Source organism: Thunnus albacares, chromosome 7 (assembly GCF_914725855.1).
Source record: "Thunnus albacares chromosome 7, fThuAlb1.1, whole genome shotgun sequence".
NCBI lineage: Eukaryota > Metazoa > Chordata > Actinopteri > Scombriformes > Scombridae > Thunnus > Thunnus albacares.
In genome coordinates, this window is record NC_058112.1 from 4,291,189 (window position 1) to 4,305,821 (window position 14,633).

General features: G+C 40.5%; 1 protein-coding gene and 1 long non-coding RNA gene across 2 annotated transcripts in view; one reads left to right on the top strand and one right to left on the bottom strand.

Moving 5' to 3' along the window:
* The first annotated feature begins 1,252 nt into the window (after window positions 1-1,252).
* Window positions 1,253-8,789, top strand: LOC122985075. Its single transcript, XR_006404014.1, has 3 exons — window positions 1,253-4,881; window positions 7,381-7,448; window positions 8,703-8,789. It is a non-coding gene; the product is annotated as an uncharacterized LOC122985075 (long non-coding RNA).
* The window catches only part of LOC122985074 (guanine nucleotide-binding protein G(o) subunit alpha), a 96,571-nt gene continuing 87,621 nt past the window's right edge, over window positions 5,684-14,633 (bottom strand). The window contains exons 8-9 of the mRNA XM_044355460.1: window positions 8,683-8,836; window positions 5,684-6,328 (exon numbers count right to left, since the gene is read on the bottom strand). Coding sequence (XP_044211395.1) covers window positions 6,141-6,328; window positions 8,683-8,836 — 342 coding nt within the window. The 3' untranslated portion in view covers window positions 5,684-6,140. The remainder of the gene's footprint in view (window positions 6,329-8,682; window positions 8,837-14,633) is intronic.

Below are 14,633 nucleotides of genomic sequence, written 5' to 3' on the forward strand. Positions count from 1 at the left end.
GGCTTCTTTCTGTGTGTGTGATGTTTCACGTCAGTAAGACCTGCAGTATAGTTGAAAACCACCTTTATTCGAGGCCAGAGTGTGTGTGTTATCTTGTGAAGTGTGTGTACAGTTTGTGCAGGACTCCCTTGCTTCATATCAGTGTACTGACATGGCACAGCTCCATGTAATGAGCTGATAATAACGGAAAAAATGTATTATCAACACAGATAAAGTCAGGATCTCATGAGAAGGAAAATACACAGCAAGGAAATGTTTGTGTGTAATCATTAGTAGACCAATAATGCATCTAACCAGTAATAGTGTGTAACAAGAGGAAAAAGATAAAAAAAAGTTAAGGAATCTATGAAGCAAACAGGCAGCAGGTAAACACTAACAACTCTCCTTGGCTTAACGCAGCCTGTATACTTGAATTTGGCATCTTCAGCGTTGGGGAGTGTGTGTGAGACTTACATTGTGTGAGAGAGTAATAGAAAAAGTGTGTTTGTGTTTGTCCACTTGAAATATGTCAACTGACTTCACGACTTCCTCCCTGTGGGGGTCAGCTGAAGGGAGGACAGGAAACAACATGTTTGTGTCACTGTTATCATGGGTAAATAATGTGTGTGTGTGTGTGTGTGTGTGTGTGTGTTTGTATATGAGGGATTTGATCCCTTAAAAAAACAGTCCAAGTTTTCCATTTTCCATATCCTTAGAGAGAAAATCTGTATTTTCATAACCTTATAGTACTTTAATTGCTTTGGACATATTCCTGTCATTAGAGAACATTTACTCATATCTTTACTAACATCTGAGAATGAGGCGAGTGCACTAAACACAACTTAAGAAGAAAATACACAGGGCAACCACATGATCAGATATGTTTTTAGCAAGGTCATTATTTAACCACTTAATCTAGAACACTTCTTTCAAAGGCAGACTAAGTTTTTTTACACAAACTGAGCACTGAAAATGTCTTTTGGAGTCACTACAGCTACCACCTAGTGTTGCTGCCACACCCATTTCAACTGGTCTTTTTGTTTTTATTTCCAAAAAAATGTCTCAGAGTTAATTGTTAGACTGGGGACTTGTTAGTCCAGCAGCTCTGTGAGGCTGTACTGCTTTGAGCTAACGTCAGCATGCTGACATGCCAACTCTGACAGTGCTAACATGCTGATGTTCAGCAGGTATAATGTTTACCATCATTGTTTAGCATGTGTTTCTTTCTTTCTTTTTTTAAAGATTTTTTTTGGGGGGCACTTTTTGCCTTTATTGGACAGTTACTGGCAAAGTGGCCGACAGGAAACAAGGGGAGAGAGAGATGGGTATGACATGAAACAAAGGTCCCATGCTAGACTCGATCCAGGGCACCAACCATGTGCAGTAATTCTTCAGGTGCTGGAGCGCTTCCATTTGCCATGTTAACATTCAAAAATTAGCACTAAACACAAAGTACAGCTCAGGTTGATGGGGATATTAGTTTTGCAGGCAATCGATCATAAACCAAAGCATAGGAAAAACTGACATTTTGAGCTAATGGAGGCACTATGTGAAAAGTTATCAGCAAAGTGATTACAATGCATCCGAGTAGGACATAAATGTGTGAAACAGATTTCATGGCAATCCATTTAATAGTTGCTGAGACACAAAAACAAAAACTGCAAATCTCAATCTCATGTTGGCGCTGGAGGAATTTGCCAGAGTCAAAGGACACATTTTCTAGGAACCATGAATGTCTACTAAAATTTTATGGCAATTCTTTCAACAGACAGACCGTCTGACTTCTCCATCCGTAGAGTCACGCCACCAGCCTGGATAAAAACCTGCCTGGTTGTCTGCCAGCTCATACTGCTGCCTGACTGTTGCACTGTTGATGATTGGTAGCTGAGACTAGTGTTATTGTCGCCTCACCCTACTGCCAGGAATGATGCTAGTTTTAATGTAGGGGAGAACCAGGTCAAAAGTAACACAGCAATTTTCTCAGAGCCCCTACAAGTCTGACATACCTAACTGTGTCAGCACATACAACACACAACACTTAACAGAACTGCAAAAATAGCTTGAATATGTGATACTTTCACAGAGTTTTACCTGAAAAGCTGTTTTTGATCACAGTAAGTAAATTCACTCAAGAATGACAAGTTGTTTATTGTTTAATGAGTCAGAGTCATGATCATTTGACAGATTATTTAGTATTTTAACACATCCTGAACTTTGCCATGTCAGAGTTTTTCAGTATAGAAGCAAGTGAGGTTTAACACACACGTGACTTATTGATCACAACAAAAATTGGTTTCTGTCTGCAATGTTATCTTTTAAAATGATGTTTATCTGAAAAGTGTTACTTTGGTCCTGGTTCTCCCCCACACAGTCACCATGACTGTACATCAATCTGTTCAGTTAAACCTCCCGGTCTCATTGAGTCCCATTTTATTCCATGTGACTTTTGTCAAATAATCAATCATTGTAAAGGAAAATGTGATATTTACACTTTGAAAAGTAAATCAAAAAGTAAAACAATGGGCTGTATTGCCTATGATCAAGTGTCTGGAGATTAAATAGTGGACGCTGCAAAGTTACTTGGGTCATCCTGCTATATTTCAGAAACTCCACTGGGGTCCTGTCTCCTGAGGTAATTAATTTTCTCCCTCTGTGACTGCAGAAGGATCAGGTTGCCTGCTGCTGGACGCCCAGCTGTAAACAGCGAGAGCTTATTAAAATGCAATTACAAATGATCATCACCGTCTCATAAGGTGACAGCATGTACCAACAATAATCCTGAAGCTTGTTTTGTTTCAGCCATGATACCGACCTCATTTCCAATTGTTGAGAGGGTTTCTTGCTGGCAACTCGGGTGTTATTGAAATTTCGGTGCTGGCTTGCTGTCAAACGATTTCACCAGGTGTCCTCATTAAATATAGAATTTGTGACACCGTTATCAACTCAGAAAAGTCACGTTTTAGAGAACTTATCTGTTTCATTTCCTGGTTTCAACCTCAACAGCGTCTAAATGAAGAATCATTTACGATCATACTGTATTTCTCAAGAATATCTGCTCTGAAATGTTCCGAACATTCAACCTGACTGAAACCGACAGGGAGGAGTTTCCTTGAATCTGAAAGGGAAAGGAAAGCAACAGACACACGGTGATACTGAAAGACTCGGACACAAGAAAAGGTTGCTTTTTTTTTGTAGTCATGAAAACAGTGGCTTTTTAATGTAAACACTACATTCGATTGGTTTTTCCAGCACGGACATCCCACATGAAATAACAACCATTCACTAAAGAGGAGTAGAGGGGGAGAGAGAGAGAGAGAGAGAAAAAAAGCTGCACAGAAAAAAGCATTCACTGGGTAAAGAACAGAACATAGAGGAGGTAAAAAAAAGAATAATGAAGGTAACGGGAACAGAATGCCAAAAAACAGGTATATCATGTCATTATACACAGTTGTTTTCTCTTTTAAAAACTAGAAATCAAGAAGGCGAGAAAGAGAGGTCTAGATAGATAGATGATAGATAGATCAATGAGGGGTAACATAGATTAGGTATGAATAGATAACAAATTTCCAAATCTACTTATTGTGTGTGTGTGTGTGTGTGTGTGTGTGTGTGTGAGTGCGAGCAAGTGTGTGTGTGTGTGTGTGACGTGAGAACTGTGCTTTTCATTGTAGACCTGGAAGGTGTGTGTCAAACTGAAAAGAGACAGAGTAGAAGAAGAAGAAGAAGAAGAAGAAAGGAGCTTGACTTTTTACAGCGTTGATGTGTGAACATGCGGCGTCCCTAACTAGCGGACGCAGCGAGAAACGTGCTCTCCCCAAAAAAAGTGGTTTGTTTTTTTTTTCTTTCCTGAAATAATAAAAAATAGATATTGTTATAATATTATATTTAATCGTTCTGAGTCAGGCTAAAGTGAGGACACGGTTCTAATGCAGGGAAACAGGCAAAACGGTAAAAGGAGAGGGGGTGGGGGGGGGGTGGGGGGGGGGGGCGGGGCACAGTTCAGAGCATTACAACAACACGGGTCGGTCTGAGATCGTCGCGGCTCCAAATCGGCTTGCTGTCAAACTGGAACCCTTTGCAAAACATCTTTTTTTTTATTTAAAAAAGAGAGATAAAGAGAGAAAAAAAAAAAAGTTCTGTAGCTACAAAGCACAAGAAAGATTATCTTTTGAGAATATTACAGGATCGTCGTAGTTGATCATGGTTGTTGTCAATATTGTAGTAATACCCATGTTCATTTCATTGGCTTTATTATTGTAGGAACAGGTGTAGATTATTTTTTTTTGTATCCTTTTGTTTGAATTCTACATGTCACTGCGAGAATCCCGAAATCTACACTTTGTCTTTCCAAACAGCACATGACCTTTCGACCTTCAAAACTGATTCTCACGCTTCTTTAAATATGACTCCGCTCCATCCCGTTGAGGAACCAATCATCTCTCTCCTTCAAGTTGCTGTCCTCTGTCTTCCTAGCTGTTGGCTCTTTCTTTTCTTTGTTGTATTTTTTTTCCCTTTCTTTTTATTCATCTTTTTGCAATTTTTATTCAAAGTATTTTTAAATTATTATCTGAACAGTATCTATGTGAAGCTTTTTTTTTTTCAGTTTTATGAATTAACTGGTCTCTTTATACAAAGGCTTGAATATCTCATGCTATCTGTGTCTGGGCTTTAGGAGAAAGAGGAGAAGAGGGAGGGAGGGAGAGAAGGGTTGGCAAGAAAGGAGGGGCCCTTTGACCCTCTACGACAACTTCTGAACCCCCCCCATCCCCCGCCTAACTCAAGACGCCACAGCGCCATGCAAAAAGAAGGCAAAAAAAAAAGAAAAATGAGAAATGGATGGAGGTGAAAGAAGTAAAGGCATGGTGGTGGTGTGTAAATGAAGAGAGAGAAAGAGAGAGACAGGTAGGTATGCGTAGGACAGGCGATCAATCAATAAATAAATTAATAAATTAATCAACCATTATCAAACCAGGAGTGAATTTCCTTACATGGAGAACGTTAGTAGAGGTTATAAACAGTGAGGAAGGTAGAGTTATAATGTTGTGTACTTGCTTCTAAAAGCGTAGCTATCTACAGTACAGTACCTCTCTTACATGGTACTGATAGGACATTTAGCACATTTCCTATTGGCTCTCACGCTCGGCCATGACCGACGGCTGGCTAACGGCTAAGGCCAGGTTTGGGAACAGGAAGCCTGACTTCCTGTCGATGAAAAGCGGGTCTCGGTTGTAGGGACAAGTTAATTGAAAAAAAAAAAAAAAAAAAAGAAAGAAAAAAAAGAAATTGACAACAAACATCTTCAAAATGTCTTGGCTAATGTAAACAAAAGACTAATGTTAAAATCTGTGTTGTCAGTTTCAGCAGGTCTGGAGAGTTTTTTAAGGTTTTGGCCGACCTGTCTGGTGTTTTTTTAAATTTTTTTTTTTTAGTGCTATCGACATTTTCACATATTTCTGCAAAAATTGTTATTACATAAACACTACTATAGCAAAAAAAAAAAAAAAAAACCTAACAAAATAATACACAAATAAAAGGTGTCAGGTGAGGCAAAATGTGAATAAAAATCAGTGTACAGACTGATACTCATGTAATAAATATACACACAATCAACAAAAATAAAACAGAAGTCATATTCATAGTAATAACAACAACAAAAAAAACGCAAAAAAAAAAAAAGTACAGGTTTTGTTTTTGTTAACAACAGAAGACACGGCTGAGAAAGAAAAAGAGGAGATCGGGGGAATGGAAGCTTTCATCGACTTTGTTCAAGAAGTTTTCAAGGCTGCAGGGTTTTTCGTGTTTCGTACTAAAACAAATTTGTTTACTTGGCGACAGGCCAAACAGCATCGGGGTTGGGGGGGGACGTTGGAGCGAGAGGAGAAGAGACAATAACTAAAAACATTATATATATATATTTATATATACGTATGCCTATTATTTTTTAAATTATCCTCATTATTAATATGTACCTAGTTGCATTTTTCTTTTTTTCTTTAAATAATCAGCAGAATCATCATCATCGTCATCATCACCATCGTCATTTCCACAGCAGTGTCAGAGGAATAGGAAGGAGGAAGAGGGGGGTGGGGGGTTGAGGGAGGGGGGTGGGGGGTCAGGACGGGAGAGGAAGGGAACAAGGGAGAGGACATTAAGGGGCATGCTCAGTACAAGCCACACCCTCGGAGGTTGTTGGCGATGATGATGTCGGTCACGGCGTCGAACACCACCTGGATGTTTCCTGTATCTGTGGCGCAGGTCATGTGACAGTAGATTTCCTTATTTGGAGAGCGGTTCTTGCTCTCGAATTGTGCTTGGATGTAAGCTGCTGCGTCCTCGTAGGTGTTGGGTCCTAGAGAGAGGAGACACATGATGAGATGTTCATACAGCCGCTGCTCTGATTTGACACCAGCTTTCATTGATTCGACACCAGCTTTCAGGTGTCTCGTGTCTCGGTCTCACGCTGTCCAAACAGTTCATGTCACGACCACATAAGAGGAAGCGACGAGGACGCTCCTTGGTGAAAAATACAGCTGTACATGCTAAGTAATTTAAGCTACTTCCCCACACAGGACAACATCTGGACATCAGCAGAGATATTAGTCATTTCATTGACATTTTGACAAGTCATACCAGGAACAGCACAGGTGTTATTGATAACATGAGTCATGGCTGCATTTCAGTTATGTGTGCAGGTTTCGGGGCCCTTGTATTACGCATGCTGGCTCACTGACTTTGCTCACTGGGACACCTAAATGAACCAGAGCCATCCTCAATGGTATTAGCAGCACCTGTGCTTTTCCTGCTATGATGAGGCCAGAATCACAGCCGTTAGCCTCATTTTTTAAATTTTATCCGCTATTGCCAACGACCGTCTGTACAAAGATGTTCTAGTGTTAGCTGACTGCACACCTCGTTGTTCTAGATAGACAGCAGTTGAGTACCGATCTGACAGTTAACGTCATAATTCACAGAGCATCACATCAATATTTTAAGTCATCATTTTAGCGAGACCTCAGAGCGGAGCAGCAGCTTGTCCTGTCAGTCTGTGAAACTATAACGTTTGCTAACTTTATCTCAGCAACTGAAGAGACTGAGAGCTGTCAACAGGATCAATTCTATGTCCATAATCCTGGCTCCAACACTGTGTGGGTTCATATTCAGCCTGTGAAATCAGTTGTATAATGTCATCTGTGGATCTGGTGGAGAAAAGTGGGGGTGTAGAGTTTGAAGAGTTTATAGAGTTTTTCATTTACAAAAAAATCTGTAGCTCACAATTACACTAACTTTATAGAAGTGCAATAGTAAATTCCCGGAGTAGCTCTTTAGAATCCACTCCGAACTACACGTTCTTCAGTTCGTTCTGACTCATTATCTTCAATACTGCATGTTCTTTCCCTACAGTGAACGGTTTACTTCTGTGGCAAAGGAGCGTGGGTTTGAAAACATTCTGAGAGGCTTCTCACGGGAAGGTAAGAGAGGATGTGACGAGGGAAGCGGGGAGGGGAGGGGGGGGGGGGGGGGGGGGGGGGGGGGGGGGGGGATGTGGAACATGTCAGATAGACTTACTGTGATTATCAAGGCAGTTAGAGGAAAGTAAGTAAAGCATGAGAGACAGAAAAGAGCAGGATGGGCTCAGAGAGCTGCGTGTGCGTGGAGAGGGCAGGAGACAGCTCTCGCTTGCCGTCTCCTCTCTTCCCTCCTCATGGCTGACCAAGCGTGACTTTCTCCTGCTCTCTCTGACTCTCAATCCCTTCCTTTTCGCTGCCACGGCCACATCTGACTCTCACCTCCACACTCCCCCCCCCCCCCTCCCCCCCCCTCCCCTCTCTCTGTTTATCAGTATCTCCTCTCACTTCCTCTCTGCAATCCTCACAGCACGCTCAAGTAAATCTTCATGTATATAGTTCTTTTCAAACTGAGGTTACACAGTTCTTCACGTTGGACATTTGGTTATTTTGTTTCAGCTATCTCTCCTGCTAACAATGGATAATTCAAACTGACTCCACGCTGTAAACAAGGGCTGCATTTCTCAGGATGGTTTACGACTCTGTGACAGTAACATGTCACGTTAGGTCTTTGCAGCTCCAAAAGGCACGATTCAGTTCGAACCAACTAATCTACAGCATCAGGCAACGGTTAAACAGCATCCAGAAACATGGGAGCCATCGCACATCTGGGAATCACACTAAGATTAGACAGCTGGTAGTCATTCATACCTTTATTTCATCTCATTTAAGCTGGCGTTCCTCCACCTACTCCTGCGTCACACACTATCACCTCAGTATCTGCATCTTTATTTTGGCTTTCAGGTTTCAAGGTTCAGAACTTGTTTCAAGATCTTAAAAAGGACTTTTATGTATCAATTGTTCTTTTTTGCACCAGTTTGAAGATGAAGAGTCCTGTAAAACTCTTTCCTCAGTAATGTGTGTGAAGCTAAATAACAACACAGCTGTGTTTTTGTCATATTTTTCTCATTTGGTACCCTATCCAATGTGAGTCTACTTGATCAGTCAATTCATGGTATTTCAGGCTCTGTTTCCATCCTCTGTAATTGGATTTAGTTTCACCAGTTCACAGCCCCCCCCCCCTTTTTTTTCCTCAAAGAAATTGATTTTGCACACCTGTCAAGTTTTGTTGCCGCTTACATGTTTTGTGATCTCAGGAAAATCGACTATTCCTTTTTTTTTTTTTTTTTTTTTTTACCTGTGTACTCGGGGAAACAGATGCTGAGTGCAGACTTCTTGATCTTCTCTGCAAACAGATCCTTCTTGTTGAGGAAGAGGATGATAGAGGTGTCTATGAAGAACTTGTTGTTGCAGATCGAATCGAACAGCATCAGAGACTCGTGCATGCGATTCTGCGGAGGAAGGAGGAGGAAGAAGAGGGGGAGAGAGAAAGAAGAAAGGGATTGCAGAGAGTTTTACTACACTGTGAGAGAGAGTGACAGAGAGAAAGAGAATGACACGCCTCTCTCTCTCTAAACATGTTTCCTATTACAACTTTGGTAGGAGAGTGAGGAGAAGATTAAATGTATTTTGCATAATTATTGGCTGTGCACCTTTTAATTAAATTAAGTGAAGCATTCTTCATGCATATTATGCTATAACAAATACTGAGAGGAATATTTTCTCGGTCTCACACATATACCAATAAACAGCATTAGTTTAACATGTGGGCAAAATTTCCAATAAATAATATTATTTCAGGAAAACACTGAGAGAAAAAAATAGGAAGAGAGAAAGAAGGGTGAAGAAAAGTTAAGGCAGACAAAATAATAAGACCAGAGGAAATAATCACACATATGAAGTTACTCATGTGGTGCTTTATTATCATTTCTTTTATGTATAAATACAACTTTCAATAAATTATCACAGCAGTGAGGGAGATACAGCAGATACATTTTACTTACAGTGCTCAGTAAAATACAGCACTCGCACACACACGCACGCACACACACGCACACACACACACACATGAACGCGCAAATACATACACAGGTTTGTAGATTTTGCTGGTTGGTATTGACACAGGCATCTGTTTGAACAGAGTAGATAAATGATGTGGATGCTGAGGGTCTGAAGGCTAAAAAAAAAGTTGCAGCGGTAAGCAGGAAGGATAGAATGTATGATGAGCGCGAGGACGTTTACAAGTTTACACTCTGCCTCCTTCATTCTTACACAAGTTCGTTACAGTCGTGCCCTGCGGCTCTCTCAATCCTCTCCCGGTCCGGCGGTGGAGCGGGGGTTTCTCTGACTCTGCAGAGGCTTAAGTGCTAATATTCACCTGTCGGTAAGGTCGAGTAAACGAGTAAAAAAAAAAAAACTGAGCAGAATACAAGACAATCCAAAAGCAAATACAAACAACACCCTACTTCTAAATTTGAAGCATGAATAAGTCAGCAGAAAGACACAACCAGAGCTCATTTCAATCTAACATGAGACAAATGGCACTAAACATGGGGATCGAAATTCATAGTTTATCATTTGGCTGCTGCTGTGATATTTCAACAACTGTTGGCACAAGGTGCTAACATTTCTATTGTACCACCACCTGCTGCCTGTGTGAACTAAGACCTTTGTTACCTGAATGCACCACTGATTGTATTATCCACACCAGAACCAGCCACACAAAAAGTTACCCATAAGCCTCCTCTAGCGTGGCCTCAGACTATATCACCCACAAATCTCTCCTTCGCAGGAGCTTACGGGAATCCTTTATTTATGACTAGGACTGAGTCTGGACATAAACTACTTTACCCATGATCCTCTCTGCCTCGCCTGCTGATGTCATTTCCTTGCTGGTTGTTTGGGGTTTATTAGTAATTCATCAGGAGTTGGGATAGGTTTTTGAAAAGTGAGCATGCGGGCACACACACACACACACACACACACACACACACACACACACACACACACACACACACACACACACAGATCTCATCTGACCATACTTCTTCTCTGCGGAAGCATCAATCCCCTCCTCACCTTATAAACCACTAATAGCTTTAGAGCTTTAGTGATGCAGAGAGAGGCTGACAGAGATGTACACACACACACACACACACACACACACACTGAGAGAGAGAGAGAGTGAGAGAAAGAGAAGAAGTTAAGGTGTCAATAACAGAGATCCTACGTGATGTGAGACATTTTTTGGCTCGTGAAGGAGTATACCGTTCTCGTTTTATGTGTCTGTCAATGAAATGATGAAACCCAGTTCAATCCACCGAGTACGTAATACAAGTTGTGTGCTTTATCAAACTGCTCCCCTTTATTGTGTTCCAATTTGTATTTATAGGTTTTATATCACTGCAGAGTCTAACCCCTACGTTAAAGAAAAGTTTCACAGTTACTTTTAATTGCACGGCGGGCTTGTTTTGGTCAATTTATTGCACATCACATATACGACAGCAGTAAAAAGTTTGGACAGACTTTCCCTTCCCTTGAATGAGAAAGTGTGTCCAAACTTAAGACTGGTATTGTGCTTTACATTACAGTTTGTCAGAGTGTGCTGTTGTGTTTTACATTTTTAAAGGTCTGGTCACACCAGCATTTCAATTTTGCAGCTAAAATAATTTCATTTCAGTCGTTTAGCTTGCAAAGTTTAATCAATCTGCACAAATGTGTGGTGCAGAGATCAACTTCAGAGAGCTTTGATACACAAATTTGAGCTGTTGACTGATAGAGAGTAGCAGGACTGACCTTTGAGGGAATGGAGAGTCCAAAACAGAGGAAGTTATTGTAGCTTATCACTTTCATTTAACCTCCTCTGACAGTGTTCACAAACAGGAGTCAATGGTAACACGATAAACTTTCCCTTTAACTAAGCTAACTAGCTCACTAACAAATATTTAACAAGCCTGTTCGCTCGGGGAGCTTTTTTTCCCACCATGTACTTTTTTTAATACTTTTTTTTTTGTCTTAACAAAACAGAAACTGTTCATTGTATTAAATGATCCTGAGAATAAAATGCCACATGGGGACTGAACAGCACAGTAAAGAAAAAAACAGAAAGAAACTTGGAGAACTTGACTAAGTAGCATTAGCATGGTTGGCTAGCATGGTAGCTATGCTGCTACAGTAGTTTACCAAGCGGCCCTATGATTAGGCCCAATGTCACCACGCTTCTACAGCCACATATTTATTTATGCAAAGATATGAGGATGAATTTTGCTGGAGTGACCTGACCTTTAATCTTTTTTTTCCAGGCTTCCACTTGTTTTCATTCAACTGGATTTCCACACAACCGTAAACAGATGATGTTAACATGCTGGATTAGTTTCAAGTTTTCACAAGTTTATTTTAAATTCTATAAAAATGAATTGAAACCAAAGGCTGATTGAAAGGAAAGAAAAACAAAATGTAGATTGTTTTAAGTGCTGTATATGTGATTTGTGGTAAATTGATTCAAATATGCAAAAACACAGTTGGTCTTCTAAATTCAGTGAGTCTTCTCTTGTAACATAGTGGTGGGCTATAGTGAAGTGTGATGTTCCAGATAAATTCAGGGAGAGTTATTCAGCATGCCGCTGAAGAATCTGTATAGCAGAAACACGGATACATCCCGCTCTGTGCGCTGCCTGAGGTTAACACAGGCATGAAAGAAGTTGGAAGACTACAAAGCTACAACAGTATGCTGCCATGGCCACCCTCAGGGCAAATACAAATGTAGGCATTTCCTTTCATCTGAATGTGAATTAGAGCCTGCTAACTTACTGTGGATGGAAATTTTTTTACCAGCCTATTGTTCCACAGCTCATGTCTACCGCTGGCTGCTCTCGAGGCTCTCAGGCATTCAAACAGGGACGTATCAAAAATTATTTAGGCGAGAAATTTCTTTGTTTAATTATAACAGCAAAGTCTAAATGGGCGTCTCACTCCGCATGAAGCGAGCATGACGCTAAACAAAATTATTCATACAACAAATACTGAAGCAAACACGTGCAAGTGCGCTTTGACAGAGCAGAGCATACAGGCGGACAGAAAATCCTGCACGAGAGCATGATTTTAGTGCAAAAGTGAAACTATTTTGCGCAAAAAAAACAAAAAAAATCAGCCTGTTGTTGTTGTTTTCAGAATGTAAATGTAAAATATTCATTTGGCTTCTATCCGAATTACAAACAAAAGCGGACACACACATACTTTGATATGTTCTTAGTAAAGGAGGGAAATGAGAAGTGAGGTAAAGAAGTGAATTAATAGAAACAACAAAACTGCTTTCAACTTTTATGTGGACATGTTTTTTACAATGTTTAAGGACACACCTCTGATGTTAAGCGTATATCTCTAGTCACATCTCAAAAGGCGATGCATTTCCTGACAACAAGCTTACAACTAGGGCAGCAAGATACTTTCACATCATGTTAGAAATTTAATTAGTCGGAAGAGATGATTATAAACTAAAAGCCTTCAGCAGCAGGCTTCATGTTTGGCAAAAGAACCAAAAAAAAAAAACATGAGGTTCTTTGGTTGGATACGGTGGTATTATTTGGCACCGGCAAGCACGGTGTTGTGACATTTTGAAGTCCCATGGGTGTGTTTGTGTCCTCAGTGCATGTGTGTGTGTGTGTGTGTGTGTGACTGAGTGTCGAGGGCCTGTGTGTGTGGAAAGGGTAGAAAGGTGCCTTGTGGGTAATTAATCCACAGATACTGACTCCACTACAACACCCATGGGCTGACGTTGGCTCTCACACAACACATACACACGCTCATAAACACGTACGTATGCGCACACTGACCTTTCCTGTACTATCAACAGACACACATGTAGGTAAGTATATACAATCTGCAAACACACATACACACACACACACAAGATACACAGACAGAAACACACACACACACACACACACACACAAAACAGGCTGATCAACAACCTAAGGCAGCTCTCTGTCTCTAATTAGGAAAAGTTGGCACAGATGTGGTAGCTGAAGACGTCATCTACCTGTTAAAAAAAAAAAAAAAAAAAAAAAAGCTTTGAGCAGAGGGTGGAGAAACGCCTGTCCTGTTTGAGTTTGGAGGGAAGAGTGGAATAAAGCAGATGCCCTGCTCATAAATAAATAAAGAAGCTGTCTACCTCTGGGAGAGCTCATACCAGTAGAGCTGTAAACACACTCAGCTCCAGCAATTCAACTGAAGTCCCAGAGAAACAAAGCTCAGTTTGTAAGTGATGCTGTAAACTGTTCCTTATAAAGCTAATAATACAGTATTTTTCCTAGCAATAAACTCTGAACGTTAAGGCTGAAGTTTGAACTGGTCCCACGAATTTCACACATCACTTTTCATTTCAGCTAAACTGTGCAGTACATTGAAACTCAATCCTACGGCAGCTCTGGGACGTCTACCAAAAAAAACCAGGAAGTGGTACTCACTCAGCAGAAAGGAAAAACATCAGGGCTAAAACAATAGCCACAAGGTTGACATTTTAATCCCAGAGGACCGTATGTTCTCACCACCATACAATCTTTCAAAGCTCACCTCTGCCTTGTGAAGGCAGAACGGTGGACAATTGAGATATTACAATGGATGCGGCTCCAGGGCCCCATAAAAAATCAATGTTTCCATTGAAGCATTATCTGGGAATTGTCTGGTTGAGTCAGCACACTAACTCTTGTAGCTTTTTCGTGTAAAGTGATTTTATAGTGAACCCATGCGTGCTGCAACATGAGAGCCTGGAAAATCAATCCAAAAATAAGACTAGAGGTGACTTCTGCAGGGATGAAAGACGATGGCAGCGCCCTTCTAGCATTAAGAGCAAACTCCACGCTAACTATACATTTAAATTCCATCCAAAGTACAATTTCAATTACATTTTTCTATTAGAACAAAAATAACCAACGCTTCCCCGAGGCTAAAAGGTTAGGCTAACATGAATATGCACTGAGGCTTTGCAATAATGACACAAATGAAACTATTTCTATGCAACATGGAAACAAGCATATCTTAGTTCTGCTGTATGAAGGCCTGCTGGGTAGTTTCCAGAGAAACCATGAAAGGAACCATTGCGCAAACCGAGACTGATGCTGTACAGTATTAAACTAAATGACTGAACTGCTAATGACCACAACTACACTTAATGGTGTTAAATGACATCAAACATTTCTACTAATTACTTTTCCATATAAATGTATCATCTTCTTAAGTACATATCTATGG